Source organism: Saccostrea echinata, unplaced genomic scaffold (assembly GCF_033153115.1).
Source record: "Saccostrea echinata isolate AGI-Se365-2 ecotype Australia unplaced genomic scaffold, CSIRO_AGI_Sech_v1 ptg000042l, whole genome shotgun sequence".
Taxonomy (NCBI): domain Eukaryota; kingdom Metazoa; phylum Mollusca; class Bivalvia; order Ostreida; family Ostreidae; genus Saccostrea; species Saccostrea echinata.
Window position 1 is genome coordinate 5302761 of NW_026889791.1, and position 26855 is coordinate 5329615.

Sequence of the window (26855 nt, forward strand, 5' to 3'; positions counted from 1 at the left end):
AGATGCAGAATGTGTACATATTTAGAAGAGGGAAATAGAATCCAACTTAAATCAGGAATGGAAATTAGAACCAATTCACCAATGAACTGTAAATCCGAAAACGTTATCTACTGTGCAATCTGTCCAACGTGCAAAGAATTCTATATTGGACAAACGGAAAAACTAAATGCCCAGGTTCGTGTACACAAACAGCAAATTAAAGACCCTAGTGTGCATAATACACCATGTTGTGAACATTTTGCAAAATGTGGCAAAGGAATATTTAAGATTTTCCCTTTTTATAAACTTCCCAATGAAAATGAAAATCTACGTTTGGCAAAAGAGTACTACTTTATCAAACTTTTTAAACCAAAGCTTAATCGAAAATGATACATTATTATATAACATATTGTAAGATTTTATGCATATTATGTGTTCAAGTTAATGCAATATTTGTACATTATCTAATACGGCAACTTTACGCTACCTTGATCTATTATGACGTCACAATGAACTTTTGCTTTTGGACGTTACCAGGTAACCTACCTGACATTTGTATAACTGCCTGAAGAGCCTAACATGGCGAAAGTGCTTGCAGAAAATATTTTGTGATTTTTTGGATTTTTATTTTTAATATATATATATATATATATATACATACACACACACACACACACACATATATATATATATATATATATATATATATATTAGGGATGTCAATTTTGTCCATTTTTCATATTCGAATATTCGATGAAAGTATTCGAATATATTCGAATATTCGATAAAATATATAAATTCTGGTTTATTTTAAATATGCATATCCTACTCTCATGAAAAGTTCATAGTAGGTAATCTTATATTGGAAGTAAAAATGTATGAAGACTTAAGTAGTTGTAAAAATGTATGAAGACTTTTGTAGTTGTACAATAAGGGATTCCATTTGATATTTGTCAATGTTTTAAATAAATAATTGATTTAAATGTAGAAAAAGTATAATTTTAGCAAATGATACATGTGTATTTATAGTAGTTCCAACGGAGAAACCAGTCGTCTTACCAAAGGCAAGATAGTCGTATACTGTTTAGATTTCAATACGTGTAATTAATTGCAATTATCAGCCTAATAAAAGATATGATTATTATCTTTGATACATTGTTTTTAGAATATAAACAAAGATTTCCATAGACAATTTTCCTACGTAATTAACTAATTTCCCGATGATAAATATAAAATTCAGGTTTATGTACAACCCCAGATAATCAAGTAATTTACACATTTATACTGAAATTTAGCCCTTTAAAATATTAATTACAGAATCGGACATTCATTCAATGATCAATTAAATTTGTTTTGATAAGTATAACTCTTCACGTCTTTTACCCATTCTAAGAAGGTTTTAATCTTGTTATCCTCGATTCTAGATCCTATCGTATTTAACTAATAAAAACTATGAAAGTACCTTTTGTATTATACATAAAGCATTATTGTGTAATTTTTTAACACCTTATTCAAAACAAAATAATTTAGTAGATCTATAAGATAAGAAAGTATAGATGGACATTGATCGCTAGTAAATTAAACAGGAAGAATTCCAGCACTGCTCTAATAAAAATTTTAAATCACAGTACTTCTTTTTATGAAATCTGAAAAACACCGAATATTCGAATCTTAAATTTATATTCGAATTTCAATTCATCGAATGAATATTCGAATGTTCGAATATTCGTTGACATCCCTAATATATATATATATATATATATATATATATATATATATATATATATATATATATATATATATATATATATCTCCAAAGTCTCTTTTTAGCTCACCTGAACCGAATGCTCAAGTGAGCTTTTCTGATCAAAATTTGTCCATTGCCTGTTGTTGTCAGCGTTGTCTTTGGAGTTGTCGTAAACTTTTCACATTTTCATCTTCTCCTCAAGAACAACTGGACTAATTTCAATCAAACTTGCCACAAAGCATCCTTGAGTGAAGGGGATACAATGTTGTTAACAGGAAGTGCTGCACCCTCTTTCAAGGGGAGATAATTAAGAATTCGTAAAATTTGGTGGCATCTTTTAAAAATCTTTTTCTCAAGAACCACTGGGCAAGAAAAGATGAAACTTACGTGAAAGCTTCATTACATACTCTTGGTTCAAATTTGTTCATATCATAACTCCCAGGGATAGGGCAGGACCACAACAGGGGGTCAAAATTTACCATAGGAATATAGGAAATATCTTTAAGAATCTTCTTCTCAAGAACAGCAAAGCCATGATTAGTCATATTATTACAGAAGTATCCTCAGGTAGTGTAGAATCAAGTTTGTTCCAACCATAACCCTTGGGGGTGGGGCAGGGCCACAACAGGGGGTCAAGTTTATCATAGGAATATATAAGAAATGTCTTTAAAATCTTCTTTTCAAGAACAGCAAAGCCATCAATAGTCATATTATTACAGAAGTATTCTCAGGTAGTGTAGATTCAAGTTTGTTCCAACCATGCCCCTGGGGGTGGGGCAGGGACACAACAGGAGGATCGAAGTTTACCATAGGAATATATAGGAAATATCTTAAAATATATCTTCTTTTCAACAACAGCTGAGCCATTATTAAACATGTTAATAAAGAAGTATCCTCAGGTAGTGTAGATTAAAGTTTGTTCCTATCATGACCGCTGGGGGTAGAGCAAGGCCACAACAGAAGGGACAAAGTTTACCATAGGTTTATATATAGGAAATATCTTTAAAAATCTTCTTCTCAAGAACAGCTTTGCCATTATTAGACATATTAATACAGAAGTATCCTCAGGTAGTGTAGATTAAAGTTCCAATCATGACCCCTGGGGGTAGGGCAGGACCACAACAGGGGGAGGGTCAAAGTTTACCATAGGAATATATAGGAAATATCTTTAAAAATCTTCTTCTCAAAAACAGCTTAGCCATTATAAGACATATTAATACAGAAGTATCCTCAGGTAGTGTAGATTCAAATTTGTTCAAATCATGACCCCTTGGGGTCAGTGGGTCAAGGTTTACATATGAATATATAGGTGTAATGGTTAAAGGGCATTGGAGTAAAATGCATTGAAGACTTCAAATAGTGGAATGACCTGACAACCCTTTGAATGAGCTAGCCTAAGGGTATATAAGGCAAAGCTTTGGGAAAGTCAGGCATTCAGAATGTAGATGTAGAAGTTGGATGATGAAACAGCAATAAAGAAGTTAAGGTATTCCATCCTAAAACAAAAGATTCAATGAAACTGAATATGTAACATGTGTAGATGTTTAATACTCAGTATATTTAGACATAATTCCGATTTATTACAATATTTACAGTATTTATTTTCTTTTTAAAAAATTGCTCCATAGACTTCAATGCAATCTTGGTTAAGTACTTAAGTTCTGGGTGTAGTAAATCTGAAGAAGATTGAGACAACTGGTTCTTATCTATCAATAGGAACCTAGGGGAGAAACATGGTGTAAGTAGTATACCTTACCCAGCCCCCATCTCTAGATGAAAGAGAAAATTTAAGTTCTATGTGATATACCCTGAGACTTAGCTGTCCAATCATTGACTCAGACAGAGTAAAAGGAAAACCTATACATCCCTCGTAAGAACCTGATCATACATTATTAGTCATATATTTACAGAAGCAACCTTAGGTATTGTAGAATCAAGTTTGTTCAAATCATGACCCCCAGGGGTTAGAGCACAACAGAGGGTCAAAGTTTTGCATAAGAATATATAGGAATCATCTTGAAAAAATCTGCTGCTCAAGAACAGCAAAGCCATGATTAGTTATAATATTATAGGAACATCCACAGGTAGTGTAGATTCAATTTTTTTCAAATTTACAGTGGGTAGGGTGGGGCCACAATGACCAACCAGAGTTTTACATATGAAACAAAATCTGTTTGTGAAACACTGATGCCCCCGAATGGCAACTTATAGCAAAGGTTCAACTTTCTCAAATGCAAATCAAATATGTTGGTACCCAAAATAAGGTCTTGTCTTGAGGAATAAACCTGTGATATATATGAAAGCCCTATCAACAACCATTGAATAGATGTGGAAAAGGTTTTTCAAAAGTATGTCAAACATCAAGGTCAAGGTCAAATGGTCAAAATTAATGGTGCCTAAAGAAAGGCCTTCTACTAAGAAATACACAGGTGAAATATGAAAGCTGAAGCAAAAATTGTTCAAAAGTTATGGCCAAGGTTAAAGTTTTCCAAAGGTAAGTAAAACTCCAAGGTCAAAGGGTCAAAGTTGTTGGTATAATCCAAAGAAAGGTCTTGTCACTAGGATTACACATGTGAAATATGAAAGCCCTAGCACCAATTATTCGAAAGTTATGGCCAAGGTTAACTTTTCCGAAAGTAGGACAAACTCCATGGTCAAAGGATCAAAGTGGTTGGTATCCAAAGAAAGGTCTTGTCACTAGGATTACACATGTGAAATATGAAAGGCCTAGCACCAACCGTTAATAGGTTATGGCCAAGGTTAAAGTTTTCCAAAAGTAGGTCAAACTCCATGGTCAAAGGATCAAAGTGGTTGGTATCCAAAGGAAGGTCTTGTCACAAGGATTGCACATGTGAAGTACGAAAGCCCTAGCACCAACCGTTAAAAAGTTATGGCCAAGGTTAAAGTTTTTCAGAAGTAGGTCAAATTCTTAGGTCAAGGTCAAAGTGTCAAATTTGTTGGTCTCCAGAGGAAGGTCTTGTCAAAAGGATTACATATGTGAAGTATGAAGGCCCTAGTACTAACTGTTCAAAAGTTATGGCTAAGGATAAAGTTGGGTAAAATTTTGTAAAACTGGGTCACACTCCAAGGTCAAGATCAAATATGATGGTACCCAAAGAAAGGCCTTATCACAAGGAATGCACATGTGAAATATGAAAGCCAAAGCTCCGACCAATCAAAAGTTATGAGCAATGTTAAAGTTTTTGCAGACAAACAGATAAACAGACAGACAGACAGATGGATGGACAGGGCAAAAAACTATATATCCCTGAATCTTCAATACAGGGGCATAAAAATCTTTAAAATCTTCTGTTTAAGAACAGCAAAGCCATGATTAGTAATAATGATATAGAAGCATCCTGATGTAGTGTTAATTTAAGTTTGTCCCCCCACTTAAAACTTTTCAATATACTGAACTGATTTCTGCTTCTTCCTAGCCACTTTACTAAGGTGAGCGATGTGGCCCATGGGCCTCTTGTTTTATTATATATATATATATATATATATGTATATGTATATATATATATATATATATATATATATATATAATAAAACAAGTTATGGACATTTTTCTGATTTCAAAATGAAACTTTGTCATTGCGGGATCTAAAGAAAGGCTAAAGACATGAACTGGAGACTTGTTGGAGAGTATAGAACATGACTTTTATATATGTGGAATCCCCTATTTTTGCGTCGTCAATACTTCTGGTCGCTACCAGAAACAAATTTAAAATGTCGAATTTTCAGCTTTTTTGTTTTTCAATATTTTTCTTTGATATAAGTAGGGTTAATAAAGACTCTTTTAAAAATGCGAAATATATAATTATACCCGCACTTTCTAAAGAAAGATCGGGTATATTGTTACTCATGTCTGTCCGTCCGTCCGTCTGTCACACTCTTCTTTCTCAAACTCCTCTTACATTTTACACAGTAGCCTAATCATCTTTTGGGAGGTGGTTGGTGGTGTCCTGTAGTTGTGCAATAAGGTTTTGGAATTTTCATTTTCACCCTGGGGGTCAAATGGGGGTTGAAAAATGATGTTTTTTATACAAAAAGACCCTGGTTCCCAGAACTCCTCCTACATTTTACACAGTAGCCTAATCATCTTTTGGGAGATGGTTGGTGGTGTCCTGTAGATGTGCAGTAAGGTTTCTGAATTTTCATTTTCACCCTGGGGGTCAAAAAATGATGTTTTTTATACAAAAAGCTCCTGCTTCCCTGAACTCCTCTTACATTTTACACAGTATCCTAATCATCTTTTGGGAGATGGTTAGTGGTGTCATGTAGATGTGCAGTAAGGTTTAGGAATTTTCATTTTCACCCTGGGGGTCAAACAGGGGTCGAAAAATAACCTTTTTTATGCACAAATCCCCTGGTTCCCAGAACTCCTCTTTCATTTTACACAGTAGCCTAACCATCTTTTGGGAGATGGTTGGTGGTGTCCTTTAGATGTACAGTTAGGTTTCAGAATTTTCATTTTCACCCTGGGGGTCAAACAGGGGTCGAAAAATGACGTTTTTTATGCAAAAAGCCCCTGGTTCCCAGAACTTCTCTTACATTTTACACAGTAGCCTAACCATCTTTTGGGAGATGGTTGGTGGTGTCCTTTAGATGTGCAGTAAGGTTTCAGAATTTTCATTTTCACCCTGGGGGTCAAACAGGGGTCGAAAAATGATGTTTTTTATGCAAAAAGCCCCTGGTTTCCAGAACTCCTCTTACATTTTACACAGTAGCCTAATCATCTTTTGGGAGATGGATGGTGGTGTCCTGTAGATGTGCAGTAAGGTTTCGGAATTTTTATTTCACCCCTGGGGGTCAAAAAGGGTCAAATTTTTGAAAAAAAATATTTAACATGTTTAAACACCCTGGTTCCCAAAACTTCCCTTATATTTTATGCACTAGCCTTAAATCATGATCATTTGGAAGATGATTGATTTTGTCCTGTGGATGTGTAAAATGGTTTTAAAATTTGCATTTCCATGTGGATGGCAATCAGGGGCAGGAAAAAAATGGCCCCTCCCTAACCCATGGGGTCAAGATTTGTACAAACTTGAATCTACACTTCTTGGGAATGTTTCCATACTAATCATGCTTTTGTTGTCCTTGAAAAGAAGAATTTTGAAGATTTTTTTCTTTTATTCCTATATAAAATTTTGATCCCTTATTGTGGCCTGACCCTATCCTTGGAGGTCATGATTTGAAAACTAGAAATATGTCCATAGGACATAAATGCCCCACCAAATGTATATTACTAATGCAGCATGAAAATTTGTATGAGTGTATGAAGTTTGATGAGAATATCTTGAACAGTTTCTTTAAAATTGAAACTAAAATCTAAAAAAAAAAAATGGATATAGATGATAAATTCTCACCAAATTATAAGTATATAATAGTTATAGTATAAGTGCATGCTTACATAAAAATATCTTAGATTGTTTCTTTAAAACTAAGCAAAATACAAATTAAAAAGAAGGGAGGTCAAGGTCACAGGAAAGTGCAAGGTGAAAAGTTTTTGATGCAGTTGAATAGCCCTCACTAATACATATCAGCATATTAGGTTTGATAAAAATATTTTGAATGATTTATTTAAAACTGAGCTTAACACTTATTTGAGAAAAAAGAGGTCAAGGTCAAAGGAAAGGTTGAGGACAAACTGTTGATGCAGTTGAAAAGCTTACATCAGTATGTATTTACTATTAGCATATGAAGTTTGATAAAAATATCATAAATGGATCATTTAAAATGTAGATAAACACTGATTTAAAAAAGTGAGGTCAAGGTCATAGGAAAAGTCAAGGTAAAAAAAGTTGATGCAATTGATAGCTCTCAGCAGTATATATCAGCATATGAAGTTTGATAAATATATCTTGAATTGTTTATTTCAAAACTGATCTAGACACTAATTTAAGAAAAGTGAGGTCAAGGTCAAAGGAAAGGTCAAGGTCAAAAAGGTTGATGCAGTTGAAAAGCTTACATTAGCATGTATCAGCATATGACGTTTGATTGAAGTCGGACATGACAAACACTATATGCCTCGGCCATATTCATGGCAGGGCATAAAAAACTTGAATCTACACTATAAGAGGATGTTTCCATATCAAAATGACTAACGAGCAAATTCAAAGAATTGTGGTCCCCTTTCCTGGTCCTAGTGGATGGGATGCCATTATTTATGACATATTGTTTCAAATATGCACGCCCTATCATATGTCATTCAAAAGTAATCACCAAAGTTATTTTTGAAAATTAGGTAAAACATCAAGGCCAAGGGGTAAAAAATAATAGCATGCTCGGAAAGATATTGTTAAATGTAATGTACATGTCAAATATGAAAGTCCTATCTCTTCTCAATCAAAAGTTATAAGGAAATATAACATTTTTGAAAAGTAGGTTAAACTTCAAGGTAAATGTCACAGAGTCGAAAGTCATGATATATTTAGAAAGGTCTTGTCACAGGTAATATACATGCATAATATGAATGCCCTATCTTTTCTCTTTCAAAATGATCAATTTAAAATAATGTTAAATTTTTTGAAAAGTAGGTCAAACTTCAAGGTCAAGATCATGGGTTCAAAAATCATAGTATGTTTAGAAAGTTCTTGTAGGTAATGTACATGTGAAATATGAAAGCCCTATCTCTTATTATTCAATAGTTATGACCAAGGTTAAATTCATTGTGACAGACGGACAGACTGACAAACGGACAGACTGACAGACAATTGAGATTTAATGTCCCCTAGGTCCCTTTCACAAAAACGGATGACAATAATGCCCTTGCTGTTCTTGAGAAGAAGATTTATGATGGAAAAAATCCCCTGCATTTTTCTATGTAAATCATTGGATCCCTATATGTGGCCCCACCCTACCCCAGTGGGTCAATTTGAACAAATTTGAATCTACACTAAGTCTATGTAAAGAAAGTTTCAACTTTTTGGGTCAGTGGTTCTTGACTTTTTTAAATGATACCACCAAATTTTCACTAATTCTTGATTATCCCCCCTTGAAAGAGGGTGTGACCCTTCAGTTGAACAAACTTGAATCCCCTTTACCCGAAGATGCTTTGTGGCAGGGTTGGTTGAAATTGGCCTAGCGGTTCTAGTGAAGAAGACAAAAATGTGAAAAGTTTACAGGTGGACAGATGGATGACAGACAAAATGTGATAAGAAAACCAGAAAAACTCAAGTGAGCTAAAAACTTATGATCACAAGTACTTGGAAAGAGTTACAGTATTTGAAAAGCATTTTTTTTCATGCATTGTTTTCAGAAGCTGAAAAGGTGTGACTTGTATCCATGTTGGAAAAAATTTCACATTTCAGAAAACAGTATGATTAAAAATAGTTAATCAAGGTGCTTTGAGTATTAAAATAAGCTAAACTGGTATAGCTAATTCAACCACAGAGCTTAGTCAATTTTAAAATGCACAACTTTTTCAACTCTTAATCATTCTTAAAATAAATACATTCATTTCTGATTAAAGGGAGAACTAGAGATATGACCAGAAGTATATCCGTTGACTAATAAACATGTACATGTATATTGTGTTTTTTAAGTCATTAATGTTTGTTTGTTGTTAAATACCCGAGATAACTCCTTCCCCTCCCCCTTCCCCTGTTTCTTCATGAAACTAATACTTTGTTTTGACATAAAAAAAATGTGAATATATACAAATAGTTTAATGGTCCATCTCTTTGAATGATTTTCATTCTTAATTCTACATGGGTTGACCCAAATTCATGAATGAAATGTCAAGCAATCTTATCATTGATGCACTTTTATTTAATTTGATGTAGTCATATTGTGAACATTTCCAGTTCATTAAGAGAGTGGGGATGACCTCCAAGGGTTCATAACCTTAAACGATTAGATGTACCTAACATAATAACACAAGAAACAAAATTATGTATAGTCAAATGGAAAAGTTTTCTACTATTTTGGAGTCACATGATCATTTGTCATTTCAGGGACAGGGAGCGGCTAGGGAGTTTGGAACCCACCCACCCCCCCTCCACCCCCCACCCCCGGAATTTGCAGAGTTATTTAAATAGAACTATATACTGATTTACAGAAGCAAATAAAAAATGACTTTGGACACCCTCCCCCTTTAAAAACATGGACCCCACCATCATTGTGTTTATTTTGTTTGTTAGTTTTGTTTTTTTTTTTCCTGGAAAAATTTCCTAGCAGTGGATCTGTGCCTGTAACTGAATGTAATGTCGACAACGGGAGAAAACTACTCAGAATGTGAAATTCGTCTATTGTGGCATCCGATGATCTTTGATCCTTTTTAAACTTTTACCTAACCATTTGCATTTCGGTTATTATGTCTCCCCTTCCAGGGGAGACATATTGTTTTTGTCGATTTTCTTATTCTTCTTCTTCTTCTTCTTCTTCATCCAAATTTTGTCCAGGCCGTAACTTTAATACCCTTTGACATTAAGACTTCAAACTTGGAACATAGATAGATGACATTGAGAAGGAGTGCACGCCACCAATATTTTTGACCTTGACCTATTTATAAGGTCAAGGTCAATCTTTTACATCAAAATAGAGTTTAGCCCATAACTTGAGATCCCTTTGATATTAGGACTTCAAACTTGTAACATAGGAAGAAGACCTTGAGATAAAATGCACTGCATTAGAATTTTGACCTTGACCCCTTTCTGCCTTCAAGGTCAAATAGGGAAAAAACACGATCTGACCATAACTTGAAAACCTTTTGACAATAAGACTTCAAACTTGGAACATGCAGAGGTGGTATAAAGGAGGGATGCATGCCACCAAAATTTTTGACCTTGATTCAATTATTATAAGGTCAAGGTCAATCTTTTACATCAAAATAGAGTCCAAGCCATAGCTTGAGTACCCTTTGATATTAGGACTTCAAACTTGTAACATAGAAAGAAGACATTGATACAAGATGCAACACACCAAAATTTTTGACCTTGACCTCTTTTCTTCCTCAAGGTCAAATAGGGAAAAAACTTGATTAGACCATTACTTAAGAATCCTTTGTTATAAAGACTTCAGACATGGAACATGCAGAAGTGGTATGAAGGAAAGATGCATGCCACCAAAATTTTTGACCTTGATCCAATTATTATAGTGTCAAGGTCAATCTTTTACATCAGAACAGAGTCCAGGCCTTAGCTTGAGTACCTTTGATATTAAGACTTCAAACTTGTAACATAGAAAGAAGACATTGTTACAAGATGCAACACTTCAAAATTTTGACCTTGACCCCTTTCTTCAAGGTCAAATAGAAAAAAAACATGACTAGACCATAACTTGAGAACCCTGACATTAAGACTTGGAACTTGGAGAGGTGGTATAGAGGAAGGGTGAATGGCAACATTTTTTCACCTTGACCTATTAATAAAGTCAAGGTCAATTGTTTACAGGAAAATATAGTCTAGGTCATAACTTGAGAACTTTTTGACATTAGGATTTCAAACTTGGAACTAGGAAAGACAACATTGAGACTAAATGCACTGCATCAAAATATTTGACCTTGACCACTTTCTTCAAGGTCAAATTAAGAAAAACACGACCAGACCATTACTTGAGATCCGTTTGACATGAAGACTTCAAATTTTGTACACAGAATTTGAGTTGAGATGCACTGCATTATTATTTTAGACCCTGATCATATATTTGCACTCGTTAATGTTGGTAAAGAAGGGGAGACATGTGTTTTTTTGTTAAAAAAACAATACCCACTAGTTATACCCCAATCAATACTTAAACTTGTACTTACCGACTGTCATAGGTCCTGTCAACCAATTAAAACACAAAATGAATTTATTTCTACTGATATACATGTCATGATGTTTACACCACGCTGCACCATGCAGTGTTTTCAATAAGAGCCAGCAACCAGCAAAATTAACCGCCTGTACGAGAAATTTTGCCGTCTGTGAGATTTCCGTAATTGGGATTTTGCCAGGGTTGGTACGCGAAATCCGTAGATTTTATCGTGACTATCTACATGATATAGAGTAACTTCCCTTGAGTGCGCTCTTTTCCATGGAAGTTTGGTTAGATCCAATACGTACTACTACTACTGAACAAGGCTATAACTTGCGAGAGTAAAGTTAAAAGAATAAATTTTTAATGAATAATTCCAACCTCTTATAAAATTCACAACTCAACGATCGCAATCGCGATTTAACTTTAGCTATACACGATATGATCAAGATTGTTCAGAATTTGGGGCTTCATTTATGCAAAGCGTCAGGTATCTATGACCTAAAATGTCGAACAGAAAAATTAGTAAATGTTTTTTTTAACAGTCACTGTCACAACAGAAACTATTTATATCTAGACCGATATAATTTTAAGACCTTACAAATAAAAGTCTTAATTTTTTAATCGTGACTCAAACGTGGGACATAGGAATTAATTCTTACAGAATTTCCTCAAATTGAAAATGTAAATTTGTATTCTCGTTTATTTGTGTTAGCTCTCTTGAAATACAGGAACAGTGTAACATTTCACATTTAAGAAGGTTTTTATGTTCTAGTAGTTTGTATTTGTATCCATTTTCTTAATTATTTCGTTCTGACAATCTGTACAAAATAGTAAATAAATTGAAAGGTTTATGATATTTTAGTCTAAGATTGCAGAATATTTCAATTTTTGGGGGTATTCTACGTCACTACGTGTTAAAAAGTTCGTAAATTTTTAAATAAATTATTTCCTTAATTTTGATCAGTTAATGTGAAAGGGACTATTTATGTAGCATTTTCAGTATGAAATTTTAGCACAAACAATTGTCTGTGCTAGAATTTCATACTTAAGTTGTCTTAATGTTTTTACAGACACCTATTTTTCAGGGGAAAAAATCAGTCTGTCAAAAGTCCATATAACAAATCAGTGAAAGGGTACAAATTGTTTTCTAAATGGCTTTATTAGGTAAAATTTGGTAATTGATAGTGACAGAAATATGAAAAATTTATTGGCCTGAGAGGTAAGAAAAATGAGTCAAAAATGCCAATTTTCGTTTTCCCCCAGACCCCTCGCCGAGATTGGTTTCCTGCTGTTCCAAATATATTTCCTTCTATTGAAAATCTTATTGAAAACACTGACCATGTGCAATGATAATGGTAAAACTAGTACTAGTAGGGTGACGCAAGCCCAATGTGATGTAGAAATTTTCAAAAAGATGTTCACATACATGTACAGTTCAAGAACAAATTTTAAATTATCAAACAAATGATATTTTAACGTAACTTTGCCATCTAGGCCTATTTCCAAAAACAGGCAATTTTTGTGTGTGTGTGTGTATTTGAAAGGGGGGGGGCTGACAAAATTGATTGGGTATGGCTTTTCAAGGAGGTTTTTGCCTAATCAAATACTAAATAAAAAGTTTGCACATTTTGATAAATTCATCAAAAACGCTATTACTAAAATAATATTATTTGTTGTTGAGAAAATAAATTTAAAAAGTTCCAATTGTGGGCCAAAAATTTATATCCCCCTTTTATCAAAACCTAATTTACATCATTAATTAAATTCTGTTATTTCAGACTGGTAATGAATTAAGTAAAGGAAATACTTATAAGAGGCTCATAGGTCACATGGTCACCTGAGCATTTTATGCTCGAATTGATGAATACATGTACATGTACTGTGTAAATTATAGAATTATTTTGACTCTTTCCTTGGTAAGCCCAATATGAAGGAGTGTGCATTTAGAGGCAAACACCTTAGTGCGGGTATTACTGTCTCATACAGCATCTAGTTGACATTATTGCCAGTCAAAATCAGAATTTTAAATAGTCACAAATTGCTCAATTTCACGTGCATCTGCATACTTTTCAACTATTAAAATTTACTAAAAACTTCATCATTTTTCACCATATTGCGTTCTTCATAATGAATGGCTTAGCTTCATCAATCATGCTTACATGCAGTGATGATGAAAATTGGACGGAAGGCCAACTCATTCTTTGCATCCACCAAACTTTACTCTAGCCGGATCATGGTGGGATACAAGAATCGTGGTAGATGAAAATATGTGCGTTATTTTTGATTAATTTCCAGAAACTGCCATTTTTCTCACAACACTGGAAATCTTTTTTAATGTATGACTTTCTGTGTCTCGCTTATGCTGTCAAAACACTGCGATTGAAGGTGTTAAACATTCCCTGCAATAATTCCATTGTAGTTATACTTCTCTTTGGTTGAATTGTTTTTATAAGGGGATTTCAAATTAAAACTTGTTAGAATTTTGTAAGTAGAAAGACGTATCAAAGAGAAAATGATAAATTTCAGAGCAACTCTGACAACAACATGAAATTTAATCCATAACTTATTAGCTTAGCTATAAATATTGTCAATCCTAACACAGAGTCAGAGGAAGCCTTTAGTATCATGAGAAAAATGCAGATTGAGTGGAGACGAAGACTGTTGCATGGTACACTGTACTATGGACAGTCTTTGTACAAAATTCAAAAATTCAACATTGACCAAGGTATTGTTGTGAATACAATGTTTGAAACTAAAAGTTGCAAAAATTGCTTGCAATAAGTAATTTGCATGCTGTGGTATACATCTGTTGATTTGAAAATGTAATAAAATGATCCTTTCATACTGATGTTTTGGTCAATATTTTGTCCAGTTTTTGTTCAATTTTTTGATGAGCAATGTGCAGTATTTTCACCTAAATTCCAGTATTTTTAAGGCTCTTTTACGGTATATGAGTCTACAAATTATCACATGTATGGGGATGAGATTCTAAAATCTAATTCTATCAGGTGTTATGCTAAATAGTTTTCTTTTTTTATATAGTTAAAGCTTGTTGATATCAGTAAGAAGATGTGTACTACCATATGGGTTAAAGAAAAGGAGGTGAAACTGAATGAACCAGGTGGTCTGTCTGTGGAGATGACCAAGGGAGTGGCCTACATTGCTGACACAAACAACCACATCATTAGAATACTAAATATAAAGGACAGGGTTTTCAGTCAGGTAGGCTATCTTATATAGGTACTTCTAATAATCAGTGTTTGATTTTGATGAATGTTGTTGTCATGGTAGTTATAGAAATTCATGAAAAATTCTTTCCAAAGGCTATCCCTCCTACATTTTTAGTCTTATTTCATGAAACCTTGCCACACAAGACTAAACCAGGGGTCGTAATTCAATTTATTGGTGTTGCCACAAGTGCTTCTTTCTCACCCATGTCACTCAGGTGACTTATTGCGATTTGTTTTTGTCTGTCGTTGTGCATTGTCCGTCATGCTTCACAACATTTGAACATTTTCAACTTCTCCTCTGGAACCGCTAAACCAATTTTGGCATATATGTGTAGCATCTATGGGTGAAGGGGAACAAGAAATAGTGAATTTTATGGTCCATGCCCCCGCCTGACCTCCGCCCCCCCCCCTCCCCACCTCCCTCGGGGTTTGGGGCTAAAACCACAAAAATTAATGCAATCTTTAAAAATTCTATTTCTCCTGGACATCAAGTAGTCAAACTGTTGGCATGATAATCACTGTAATAATTGCGTTGAGCCCTTTACCAAAATTTTGAAATTCATGCCCCCAGGGTCAGGGCTTCTGGTGCTAGGGTGGGGCTCCTGGATATTAAACAAACTAACTAAATACATACTAATGATGAGCAAGGTTGCCTCTTCAAAAATTGTGAATTTCATGGCCTCTTGGTCAGGGGCTCTGATGTCAGTCCTGGGGCTCTTTTGACTATATAGTGAAAATGCATTAATTCTTTGGAAGTCTTCTTCTCTACTCCTGGTTATTTAAACAAACTAATTGCATGGCTATGATAAGCAAGGACACCTTTTCCAAGATTGTGAATTTTATGGCCCCTGTGGCAGGGGTTCTGGTGTTAGGGTGGGGCTCTATTGATTATACATTGCTACCTCGGTATATTGCCCTCTGTCATATTGCTACCCCTGCTTATTGTCAGGAATTCTCCAAGAATGGATTTTCCCCTGTGTTAATACACCCGTTATATTACCACCCCCGATTATTGCCACTGGTTTTGGGAAACAAAAGGTCAAATAATGCAAGGAAAACCCTCAGTAACAATGACAATTATCTAGTGTGTTTCTGTAATTTGGACGTCACACCCTTGCTTTGACAATGTTTGTGGTGAAATGTGACTGGCTGAACAAGGAATTCAGCTAAATTAAAGATAATCATTGTATAGAACTCAAAATTAGTAACATCTTTTGTGTTGTTTCTGAGAGATAGCAGTATTATATCATCAACAGTAATGGGAAAGTCAAGGAGGAGAAAGCATACAAATTTAGATTATGAAAGAAAAAATAAATAACATTTTATTTAACTGTAAATTGCGAATTGTTGCTTATCACGGATAATGCACCAAACAATAATAAATGCAAAAATTCATTACAGTCAAACCTGTATTAAGAGACCTTCCAACGGAGAAAGGAGAAAAGGTCACATATGACAGGTGGTCTCTTAATACAGGTTGCTTATTTTGAGCAGTGTTCAAATATACACAATGCTGAAAATATTACATGTGTATGTGGAATGTATTTTATAGGTACTGCTCAACTCTAAATGCTTTTATATTATAGGTACAATTGCATGTCCTGTTCAGTAATAAAATTTGCTTGATCTGCACATGAGTAATTTGATTATTGGGAAAAATTGTGAACATCTGAAAATATTAAATGTTTTATACGGTATTAAAAAGCTGCAAAGATTTTTTCTAATAATATTTTTTTTGTTTTACATGATAGCCTATATATATAGCTTTGTATGTTTTGCAAATTACTAAGAATTAAAACTGTATCATGATTTTTGTTATGCATTTGGTAATAAATTAAATTATATTTATGACTAAAAATTTATTTAACCTAATTATTTTTTTTTTTCATTACTGAACTACCGCGTCTAATTGCCTGTTTGTCACCTACTTCAATCACTTCAATTATCACCTGGTATGGGTGCTAGCTAGCGTGTGTTTACTTACCCCGTTGGTGACACAATTCACTTAAATAAACATCTAGGATTTAGTTACTTGTTAATTAAAAGTTAAAAAGGCAGGTTTTATAGCTGAATATCCATTTGGCCCTTATAACACGAAATGATATCGGGATCGACCTCGAACGTCTATTTTCAAAATGGCACTCGATCATTGGAGAGAAAAAACGTGAATGTTTATGTATTAGATTTTAATGTTTATTCAATAAATATCAAAACGTAAGTAAAAATATTTATTTTGAAATGTTGTTTTATTCCTAAAACTGGCATTATATAATTATTAAATGAAATAAACACGTGTCTGAAGATGTTTTGAACCAAAAAACGTAGCCTGCTCGACCGAAATCGAAAGTAGGAATCGGAAATTATATAGTCTTTAAATCCAGGTAAAATTGCCTGAAATTACAAAAAATGGTCAGGAAAATCACGGTCGCTGGTCGCGTTAGACAGGTGGTCGTTTAATACAGGTATAATGTATTGGGAAAAGCGTTGGGAGGAATTCTTACGGTCACATATGACAGTGAGTCGCTTAATACAGTGGGTCGCTATGGCAGTTTTAACTGTATTTCCCAATTAGAATAAGAAGCCATTGAGTACTATCGATCAAAAGGAAACCCCATCTCAATTTTTAGATCACCCGAGTTTACTCAGGTGACCTATGACCTATTGCTATATGTTTTCGTGTGTCCTCTGTTGTGCATTTACATTTAAACATTTTCAGCTTCCTCTCTTGAACCTTTGAACAAATTTCAACCAATTTCGGCATATAGCATCTATAGGTAAAGGGAAGTAAATATTGTGAAATTCATGGCCCCTGCCCCCCTGGAGCATGAGGAATGGGGCTAAAACTATCAAAATTAATGCAATCTGTACAAATCTTCTTGTTTACTTCTGGACATAAAGCAGTCAAACTGTTGGCATGATTGTAATGAGCATTGAGCCCTCTACCAAAATTGTGAAATTCATAGCCCCAGGATCAAGGGGTTCTGGTGCTAGGGCCGGGCTTTGTTGAATATAAAGTGAAAATACATTATTTCTTTAAAAATCTTCTACTCTGCTCCTGAGTATTAAACAAACAAAACTAATGCATAGCTATGATGAAGAGGAGTGCTTCTTTCAAAAATTGTGAATTTCATGGCCCCTGGGTCAGGGGTTCTGGTATTAGGGTGGGGCTGAAATGATTACCAGTATATAGTGAAAATGCATTAATTCTTTGAAAATATTTTCCTCTGTTCCTGGATATTAAGCTGATGATCTATGTACATAGTTATATTGAGCAATGATGTTCCTTTCAAAATTGGGAATTTCATGGCCCCTGGGTCAAGGGTTCTGGTGTTAGGATGGGACTCTAATGATTATATAGTGAAAATGCATTAATTCTTTGAAATCTCCTGCTCTGCTCCTAGGTATGAAGCCAGTGAACTATGTACAGAACATAGTTATGATGAGGATAAATGCCTCTTCCAAAAAATTTAATTTCATGGCTCCAGGGTGAGGGGTTATGGTGTAAGGCATGGGGCTATAATCATTATATAGTGAAAATGCAATAATTCGTAGAAAATCTTCTCCTCTGCTCCTGGGTATTAAGCTGCTGATCTAAGTACATAGTTATGATGAGGAAGGATGCCTTTTCCAGAACTGTGAATTTCATGGCCATGGGTTAGTAAGCAAACAAGCTAAATGCATGAGTTATGATGAGCAAGGATGCCTCTTCCAAAATTGTACATTTCAAGGGTTCTGGTGTTTGGATGGGCTCTGTTGATAATTTAGGAAAAATGCTTTATGCCTTGAAAATCTCCTCGGTTTCTGAGTATTAATAGAACAAACTAAATGCAATAATATAAATGTAAATGTATAAATATAAATTGAATAAATGTGCCTTTTCTCTGATCCTGGGTATCTAGAAGGTAAACGGAGTACAAAATTGTAATAAGTGAAGCAAACAAGAGTTGCTCCCCTTTGCTAAATTATTTTAATCAGGAAACCCTTGTGTATAATTATGCCCCCCCCCCCCCCGCAAACAAAGTTTGGGGGGGGTATATAGGAATCACCTTGTCCATCCGTCTGTCTGTGCAAACGTGTCCGGTCCATATCTTTCTTACGGAGGAACATTGGAATCTCCTACTTCACACAAAGAATGTTCATGACCTGATGGTGTTTCATGACCTTCACCCAAGGTCATTTGGACAAGTTCAAGGTCACTGAAAGAAAAAGTTCATAATTCATGTCCAGTCCATATCTTTCTTATGGATAAACTTGGTGAGTTCCCCTTTTACACAAAGATTGATTATGACCTGAGGGTGTGTCATGACCTTGACCCAAGGTCATCTGCATGGTTCAAGGTCACTAAAAAAAGGTTTATAATTCGTGTCCGGTCCATATCTTCTTATGGATAGACTTGGTGAGTTCCTTTTTTGCACAAAAATTGTTCATAACCTGAGGATGTAAAAGAAAAAGTTCATAATTTGTTTCTGGTCCATATCTTTCTTATGGATAAACTTGATGAGTTTCCATTTTACACAAAGATTGCTAATGACCTGAGGGTGTGTCAAGACCTTGATCCAAGGTCATTTGGGCAAGTTCAAGGTCACTGATTGAGAAAAGGTTCATAATTCATGTCCCGTCTGTATCATTCTTATGGAGAATAATGTTGGGATGTTGGGAGTTTCCACTTCACACAAAGATTGCTTATGACCTGAGGGTGTGTCATGAACTTGACCTATAGTCACTGTAGAAAAAATAGATAAATAATGCATCCATACCTTCCAACAGAGAAATACTTGAAAAATTGTTATTTATTTTTTCAGTGTAATAAAAATTATGTTATTATAGTTATTGATGTTTTATTAGGCTGCGCCTTAGTTTCATTTATTGACAAAAATTTAATGTGCAATTACCAGTAAATTTTCACTCTAAATGTTTAAACAAATTGTGAACACCTCTTAGATCCATCAAATACTAGTATTAGTGACTTGTCACCTTCTCTGAAAACCCTGCGGGGGGTATTTGTCCCTTTTGGATAGTTCTAGTTTAATTTACAGGTTATTTGATTGAATGAGAATACAAGAAAGAGTGTTTTGTACATAGAAACAAAATAAAATTGAATGGTTTAAACAAGCAGAGCATGCCCAAAGTAGAATTCTTGTCTTTGAGCACTATAAAAATTTTGCCTTAAAGATTATTTATGTAGCAAAATGGTCAAATGTACATAGTATATTTATACTGTAATGTCCTGTTTGACAATTGATGAGTTTTCTGTCAGGTAAAGTTATGAAGATCTGTATAGTTTTACACTTTATAATAGTGAACCACTGATCACAACTGATCACAGAGAGCCAGTGTGACTAGGGGCATGTTGTACATACAAATTATGTAGTTTGTGACAAGCCATTTTGTATAGCCAAGTGGAGAGTGCTGGTACAAAGTGTTACCAAGTTTATTGTATAGCCAAGATAAAAATGTTGGTACCAGTTTGTGTCGCCAAGAGGCATCACCTGCAGTAAGCTAAAGTATACAGACATCAGAGATTTCTCTTTGTGTAGTTAATTGCAGTACTACCCAGAAACATATCTTTCTTTTTACCTAATTGAATACCTTACTCACTAGGCAAGTGTCCGTTGTATTTGTATATTTTGCATTCATTATTAAACTTTGTAAGATTTGGGCAAACCAAGTACAAGGAGATCACCAGGGTCTCACACACTACAATAAGCAAGGGTATTTTTACCAAACTGTTGAAATTCTTGGGCAACATAACTTCATCTGTCAGTTAATTTTGTTTTACACTTCAGATGGATCTTTTAGTCGCCCGCATGGCGCAGTTGTAAGAGCGTTCCCTCTAGAGTCACGGAGCAAGGAGATGATCCTTATGTCGCGAGCTCGAATCTCACTGTGGGACGTGGAGACCGGTCCTGCGGATGAGACCGTATAAACCTAGGTCCCAAGTCGCAGTAGGTGATGGCACAAAAAAGATCCCTCACTGCTCTTTGGCCGTGATTGCTGACTATAGGTCAAAATTTGCAGCTCTCCATCGGCAAGTGGTGGCATCTCCATACATGTATGAGTGAAAAATTCTTGAGAGGGATGTTAAACAATAATCAAACAAACAAACATCTATTGATCTTTTACAGTGTTGAATTATACTCAGGTGACCATTAAGGCCATTGGGCCTCTTGTTAGACTACTATAATTCTGCAGGTGAAAATAGCATGGGATTCCATTACCCCTGAAACCGTCATAAATTGTTGTAAACAAATGAATTGCTGTGTAAACACATAATGGGTTTATTGTTAAATATCAATACAGAATAGGAAGAGAAAGTATTCATGTACTAGTAAACATTAGAATACAGGTATATTACAGTGTGTTCCAATAAATGCAAAAATTCATTTTTCCCCCATTTATAGATCAAGAAGCCATTCTATTGATCAAAAGGAAACCCCATTTCTATTTTTAGACTACTATAATTCTGCGCGTAAAACTAGCATGGGATTCCATAACCCCTGAAACAGTCATAAACTGTTGGACACATAATGGGTTGATTGATCAATATCAAAACATAATAGGAAGAGAAAGTATTCAGGTACTAGAAAACATGAGAATACATGTATATTACAAAGGGTTCATGAATATCCAGACATGTACCCTGACCAGCCAAACTTTTCAACTGATTCAAAAATTCTTGACATGGTGAAATATTCTACTTCCGATTCAGAGGAAATCCTCGATAAACCTGCAGAGAGACTATGACTGCTATTGACACTGTAATCATTGGGTTGTTAAATTCCTGGACCATGACATAAGAGTGAGAGAGCAGGAAATTGAAAAGTGTTTCAATATTCTGACATTTTCATTTCATTTTAGTCAAAGTTCTTGTAAACAAATAAATTACTGACTTTTTTCCTAAAGAAATGAAAGCTGCGCTTAAATGTGCATGTATATACACACGTGCACAATCATGACATTTGATTGTAACTTAAGTAAATTATGTATTCATTTTGTTTTTATGGGCTTCAGCTAAGCTAAGTGCATTGTAGTTTATGACAGAACTCATTATTTTGCCACCCTCGCTTTAATGACAAAATCTGTCTTCGACAAACATTGACAATATATCGAGGTAGCAGTGTATAGTGAAAATGCATTGCCTCTTTGAAAATCTTCTTCTCTGCTCCTGGGTTTTATTTAAACAAACTAAGTGCATGGTTATGATAAGCAAAGATGCCTTTTCCAAGATTGTGAAATTCATGGCCCCGGGTTGGGGAAGGGGGGCTCTATTGATTATGTAGTAAAAAGCATAATTTCTTTGAATATTTTCTTTCCTGCTCCTGGTTATAAAGCAAAGAAACTATGTGTATAGTTATGATGAACAAGAATGCTTCTTCCAGAAATTGTGAGTTTCATGGCCCCTGGGTCAGATGTTCTTGTGTAAGGGTTGGACTCTATTGATAATATAGTGAAAATGCATTAATTCTGTTAAATAATCCTGTCTACTCCTTAGTGTTAAGCAGATAAACAAAGCACATAGTTATGATGAACAATGGTGCTTCTTACAAAATTTTTAAAACTTTTGGTCCCTGGGTCGGGGGGGGGGGGGGGGGGGGGCTATATTGATTATATAGTGAAATGTGTTAATTCTTTAAAAATCTTCAACTAATTGCATAGTAATAATGATGAGGGTACCTCTTCTACATTTGTGAATTTCAGGACCCTGAGTCATGGGTTACAGTGCTGCTATCCTATAAGTTGACAATCCTATCCTATCGTGAATCCTGCATCCACAATCCTATCCTGTGATTTCAGTCTAATCCTATCCTGCTACTTTCAGTTTTTTAATATTTAGGAGTTAATTTGACAAAATGAAAAAAATAAAATAAAATGACCATCATATAAAAATCAGTTATAATTATGGATTTTATTTAATATGTTTAAATGATAAAAAATAATCGAGATCGACATCCAATAATTCCCGACACCTCGCACGAATTAATTTTTGAGTACCCAGTTAAAATGTAAACAAAGGGACTGTAATAAAACATATAGGCAAGTACTGATCTAGCGAACGTGTAAAGAAAGTAAGCTTTCAAAATAATTATCAAAAAAAATTATAATCCGACTTTATTTTGATTTAATTTCACATACTAACGATGATCGAGAGACATCACGGTATTTGCGATTTCTTTTCGAATTTATACACTTTGATAAATAAATGGGGTTAAATTTAGAGAGGGGAAACCATGGAAAAAGGGGGGAAAACAACAACTAAGACTTCAGATACTTTTGTAATGTTATGACTATTAATAAGTAGACTAAACGAACAAAATTTAAGCTCTTAAAGGGTTTTTATCACGTTTCAAAATTTTTTGATATGACAAAGTTTACATGCTATTGAAATCATATGTTTAAAAATCTTTGCTAGAAAATTAGTATTTTTGATGTTTCAGCGATTCAAAGTTTGAATTTCCCAATATGCATATTTTGATCGCCAGTGTCACGCGCCATTGCTCTGACGTCATAGGTGTCAATCCTGGTCAAGCGAAGTACTTATTGTGTATACAAAAGGGCTCATTTGTTGTGTCTTTTAAACCTGTTAGAAAATAATTAAGTGATAATTGAATAATTGACAACTTGTAAGGTATAATTTATGGCTTTATGGTACACAAATGTGCACAAGAAAGGTTATAGGAAGAATTTTCCCCCCACATTTCCTGGACTTGGTCGAAAGATAAAAGGGGGGCCTTTCTCTGCAAATGCGATGGTGTTTATCTCCATTCAGAACAATCGTTTATGCCCGATCAATCACGATTTTTTTTCTTCTGTCCTGTAAAATATTTTAAGGAAAGATACTTTTTTTAAAAAAAATAATAAATGACAAACATGCATTTTTTAAAAGTGGCACAGAATCTAGTAGGAATGTTGTGAACTTCGTAATGGCGTACGGCGCCATTGAAGAAGTGTCATTTCTAGTACATGGTATACACTGCTAGAACAGATAGAAGATATACGGGATTTATTTATTTATAATTAATCAAAATAATAATGAAGAGGAATTTAAAATTCCCATATTTATAAATGTTTACGAAGTTAAACTTTAGTAATTCGTTCTATTTAGTTGAAGTCCCAAGTTGTCAACAGCTTCGTCTTCGGTGACCTCTCTCCAATTGTTGGCATATTTTCGGGTTATTTCTCTCTGCTAGACGTTCATACCTAAAAGATTGACCGTCCATAAACAAAGGAATATAGTCTATGTCAAAATTTTAACCGGCTATACTGTGTATTCTATTTATTTAGCGTAAAAATCTATTCAATATATTTTTTTCTTACGATAAGCTTTACGAGTTCTATTGACCATTGACACCTATGACGTTTCAGTACCACGTGACCCCTATCTAATTAGTGGAGATTTTTACTTCGATGACCCCATATTATGGGCATTTTATCGTCTAATTACGGCCGTTTTTAACATTATTTCATAATTAAACGATAATAATATGTTTCAAAAATATAAAAGTGTTTCATTTTTAAGAAATTTAGTTACGTGATAAAAACCCTTTAAGAATCAGACTATTAATGTCTATACCTTCATCGTTCATGCGGGGAAGGTACAACACTGTATAATAACTGTACCCGTTGAAAATACAATTTCTCTACACATACTAAATAATGAACAAGAGGCCCAAGGACCTTAACGGTCACCTGAGTACAATACAACAATTTAGAGGATCCATAAACTGAAAAATGAAGTTTTGTTGCCCAAAAGCAAGAAAAATAGTATGATTAGCATCAACAAAATAATTGGTCTAGTATCTATCTGCCTATCTGACTTTCCAAGTCATTAAATCTATGAAAGTACTTTTTCATTATACAATAAATTATCTTGCATAATTCTCTTATTATACCCCCCGCAAACGAAGTTTAGGGGGGGTATATTGGAATCAGCATGTCCGTCTGTCTGTCCGTCTGTCTGTCTGTCTGTAGACGAGATTTTGTCCTGACCATTTCTTGGAAACTGTTGGAAGGATTTGTCTGAAAATTTGTACACTTATTATTTGCCATATGAAGGTGTGCACCTGGTATTTTCATTATGATTGGATAATTTTTCTGCATTTTACAGGTGTTTTTTCATTTTTATTATGTGGTTTTGTCTGGATCTGTTCCCAGAAACTATTGCATAGATTTGTATGAAAATTTGTACACTTATTATTTACCATATGAAGATGTGCACCTGGTATTTTCAACATTATTTGATAATTTTTCTGCATTTTACAGGTGTTTTTTTAAAATTTTTATTGACTTAGTCATTTCGGGTTCATGTCTAAGGTTTGAGACATAGAATCTAGAACATCTGTACAAAAATGTGAACTACAGCTTAAAACTACTCATTAGAACTAAAAAAAAACCCACAAAGTATTAAAAACAGTTTTTACATTACACAGCAGATAGTGTAAATCCATTTGTCCCTTGGGAGTAATGAGTGGACATGCATCCAGTTAAAGATTAATTAATGAGTTCAGTGTGGGAAGCTGTTAGGGCATCTCTGATCAGGCAGGTCTTATCTATATCCGGGGAATTGGGCAGAAAGAAATAAAGATCTCTGTTGTCTAAGTCTCTTAATTGTTATTTATGTCTGTCAAAATACATAGTTACTAAAACCAGCCTTTTATTTTTAAAATGAGTTTGATATAAAGGTATTAAAATCAATTTGATTTTGTATTATTAATTATGATATTTTTTTTTTTTTCAACAATCAATTTGCAGAGTGTCATGTCTCACAAAGATGACAGATAGTTGCAAACTATTTTTTCAATGTAATAAAAAACACTGTAATTATTAGTGTTGATATTTTATTAGGCTGCACCTTAGTTTCATTCATTAAAATAAAGTGCCCCACCACAGCATTATACGCCCATCAAATATTGTTAAATTATCATAAACAGTTTAGATTCAATTGGTCGAATGACATCTTAGTGAGACAAAGCAATCTGCAATTTGTTGTAAAGATATAAAAATTCAAATAAAAAATGTACAATAAATAATTAGTTTAAATTATATTATACAATATCATATAAGTTTTAATTATTATAAACAATATCAAATTAGTTTTAATTACATCAAATTTATCTTGAAAGTAAGACTAGCCAACAAGAACAATTCAATACAACACAAGCAATTAATTAAGAGACTGATTCCTTTTGCCCATTTCCCAAGAGATGTAGATAACACCTGCTTGATCAGAGATGCTCTACCAGTTATCACCTCACACTAAACTCATTAATTTATCTCTAATTTGACATGCAATTTTCTGCTATCAAAATTTTCCTTGACCAGTGCCTGATCATTACACCCATGGGAGAGGTGGAATTTTTCTTGTTACAGATTGCTGTAAAGAACATAATGAAAAAAATAAGACTAAATAATAAGCCGGACATGAAAAAGCTAACAGACGGACGGAGGGACATGAACGCTATAACATAATACGTCCCGTCTTAAAAAGGACATATAAAAAATATAATGAGTAATTAAATTTTCACTGGAAATGTTTAAGGAAATTGTGAACACCTCTCACATCTAGAAAACATTAGTGATTTGGTACTTTCTCTGAAAAACCCAGCGGGGGGTATTTGTCCCTATTGGACAGTTCTAGTTCTATTAAGCTTTCAAATTCATTATTTACATTGATTAATTATCAAAGGGGAATAACTTTGCTCAGCAGAATACACGTTAATAGAGCCCTGGCCAGGACTAGAACACTTGACTAAATGGTCCAGGTGTTCAAAATTCTGGTAAAAATACCCTTGCATATTAAAACTTTTACTCTGTTTGCCTTGAACATCCCCAGAAGCATAGAAGATTTTCAAAGAAATGCATTTTCACCATATTATTAAATAAAGCCCCATCCTTACCCAGAACATCTGACCCATTGGCCACGAACTCACAATTCTGGAAGAAGCACCCTTTCTGATTATAACTATACACTTGTTTCTTTACTTTATAACCAGTAGTAGAAAAAATATTTTGAAAGAAATTATGCATTTTCACTATATATTATCAATAGAGCTCTTTCCCCCTCACCAGAACCCCTGACCCAAGGGCCATGAGGCATTCTTCCTTATTATAACCATGCACTTCCTTTGTTTGAAAAATACCCAGGCGCACAGAAG

At 34.3% G+C, this 26855-nt stretch overlaps 1 protein-coding gene across 1 annotated transcript in view; it reads left to right on the forward strand.

Annotated features, from left to right (window-relative positions):
• LOC133200986 (NHL repeat-containing protein 2-like) overlaps positions 1–26855 on the forward strand; it is a 292659-nt gene that overhangs the window by 193992 nt on the left and 71812 nt on the right. The window contains exon 8 of the mRNA XM_061336792.1: positions 14516–14695. Coding sequence (XP_061192776.1) covers positions 14516–14695 — 180 coding nt within the window. The remainder of the gene's footprint in view (positions 1–14515; positions 14696–26855) is intronic.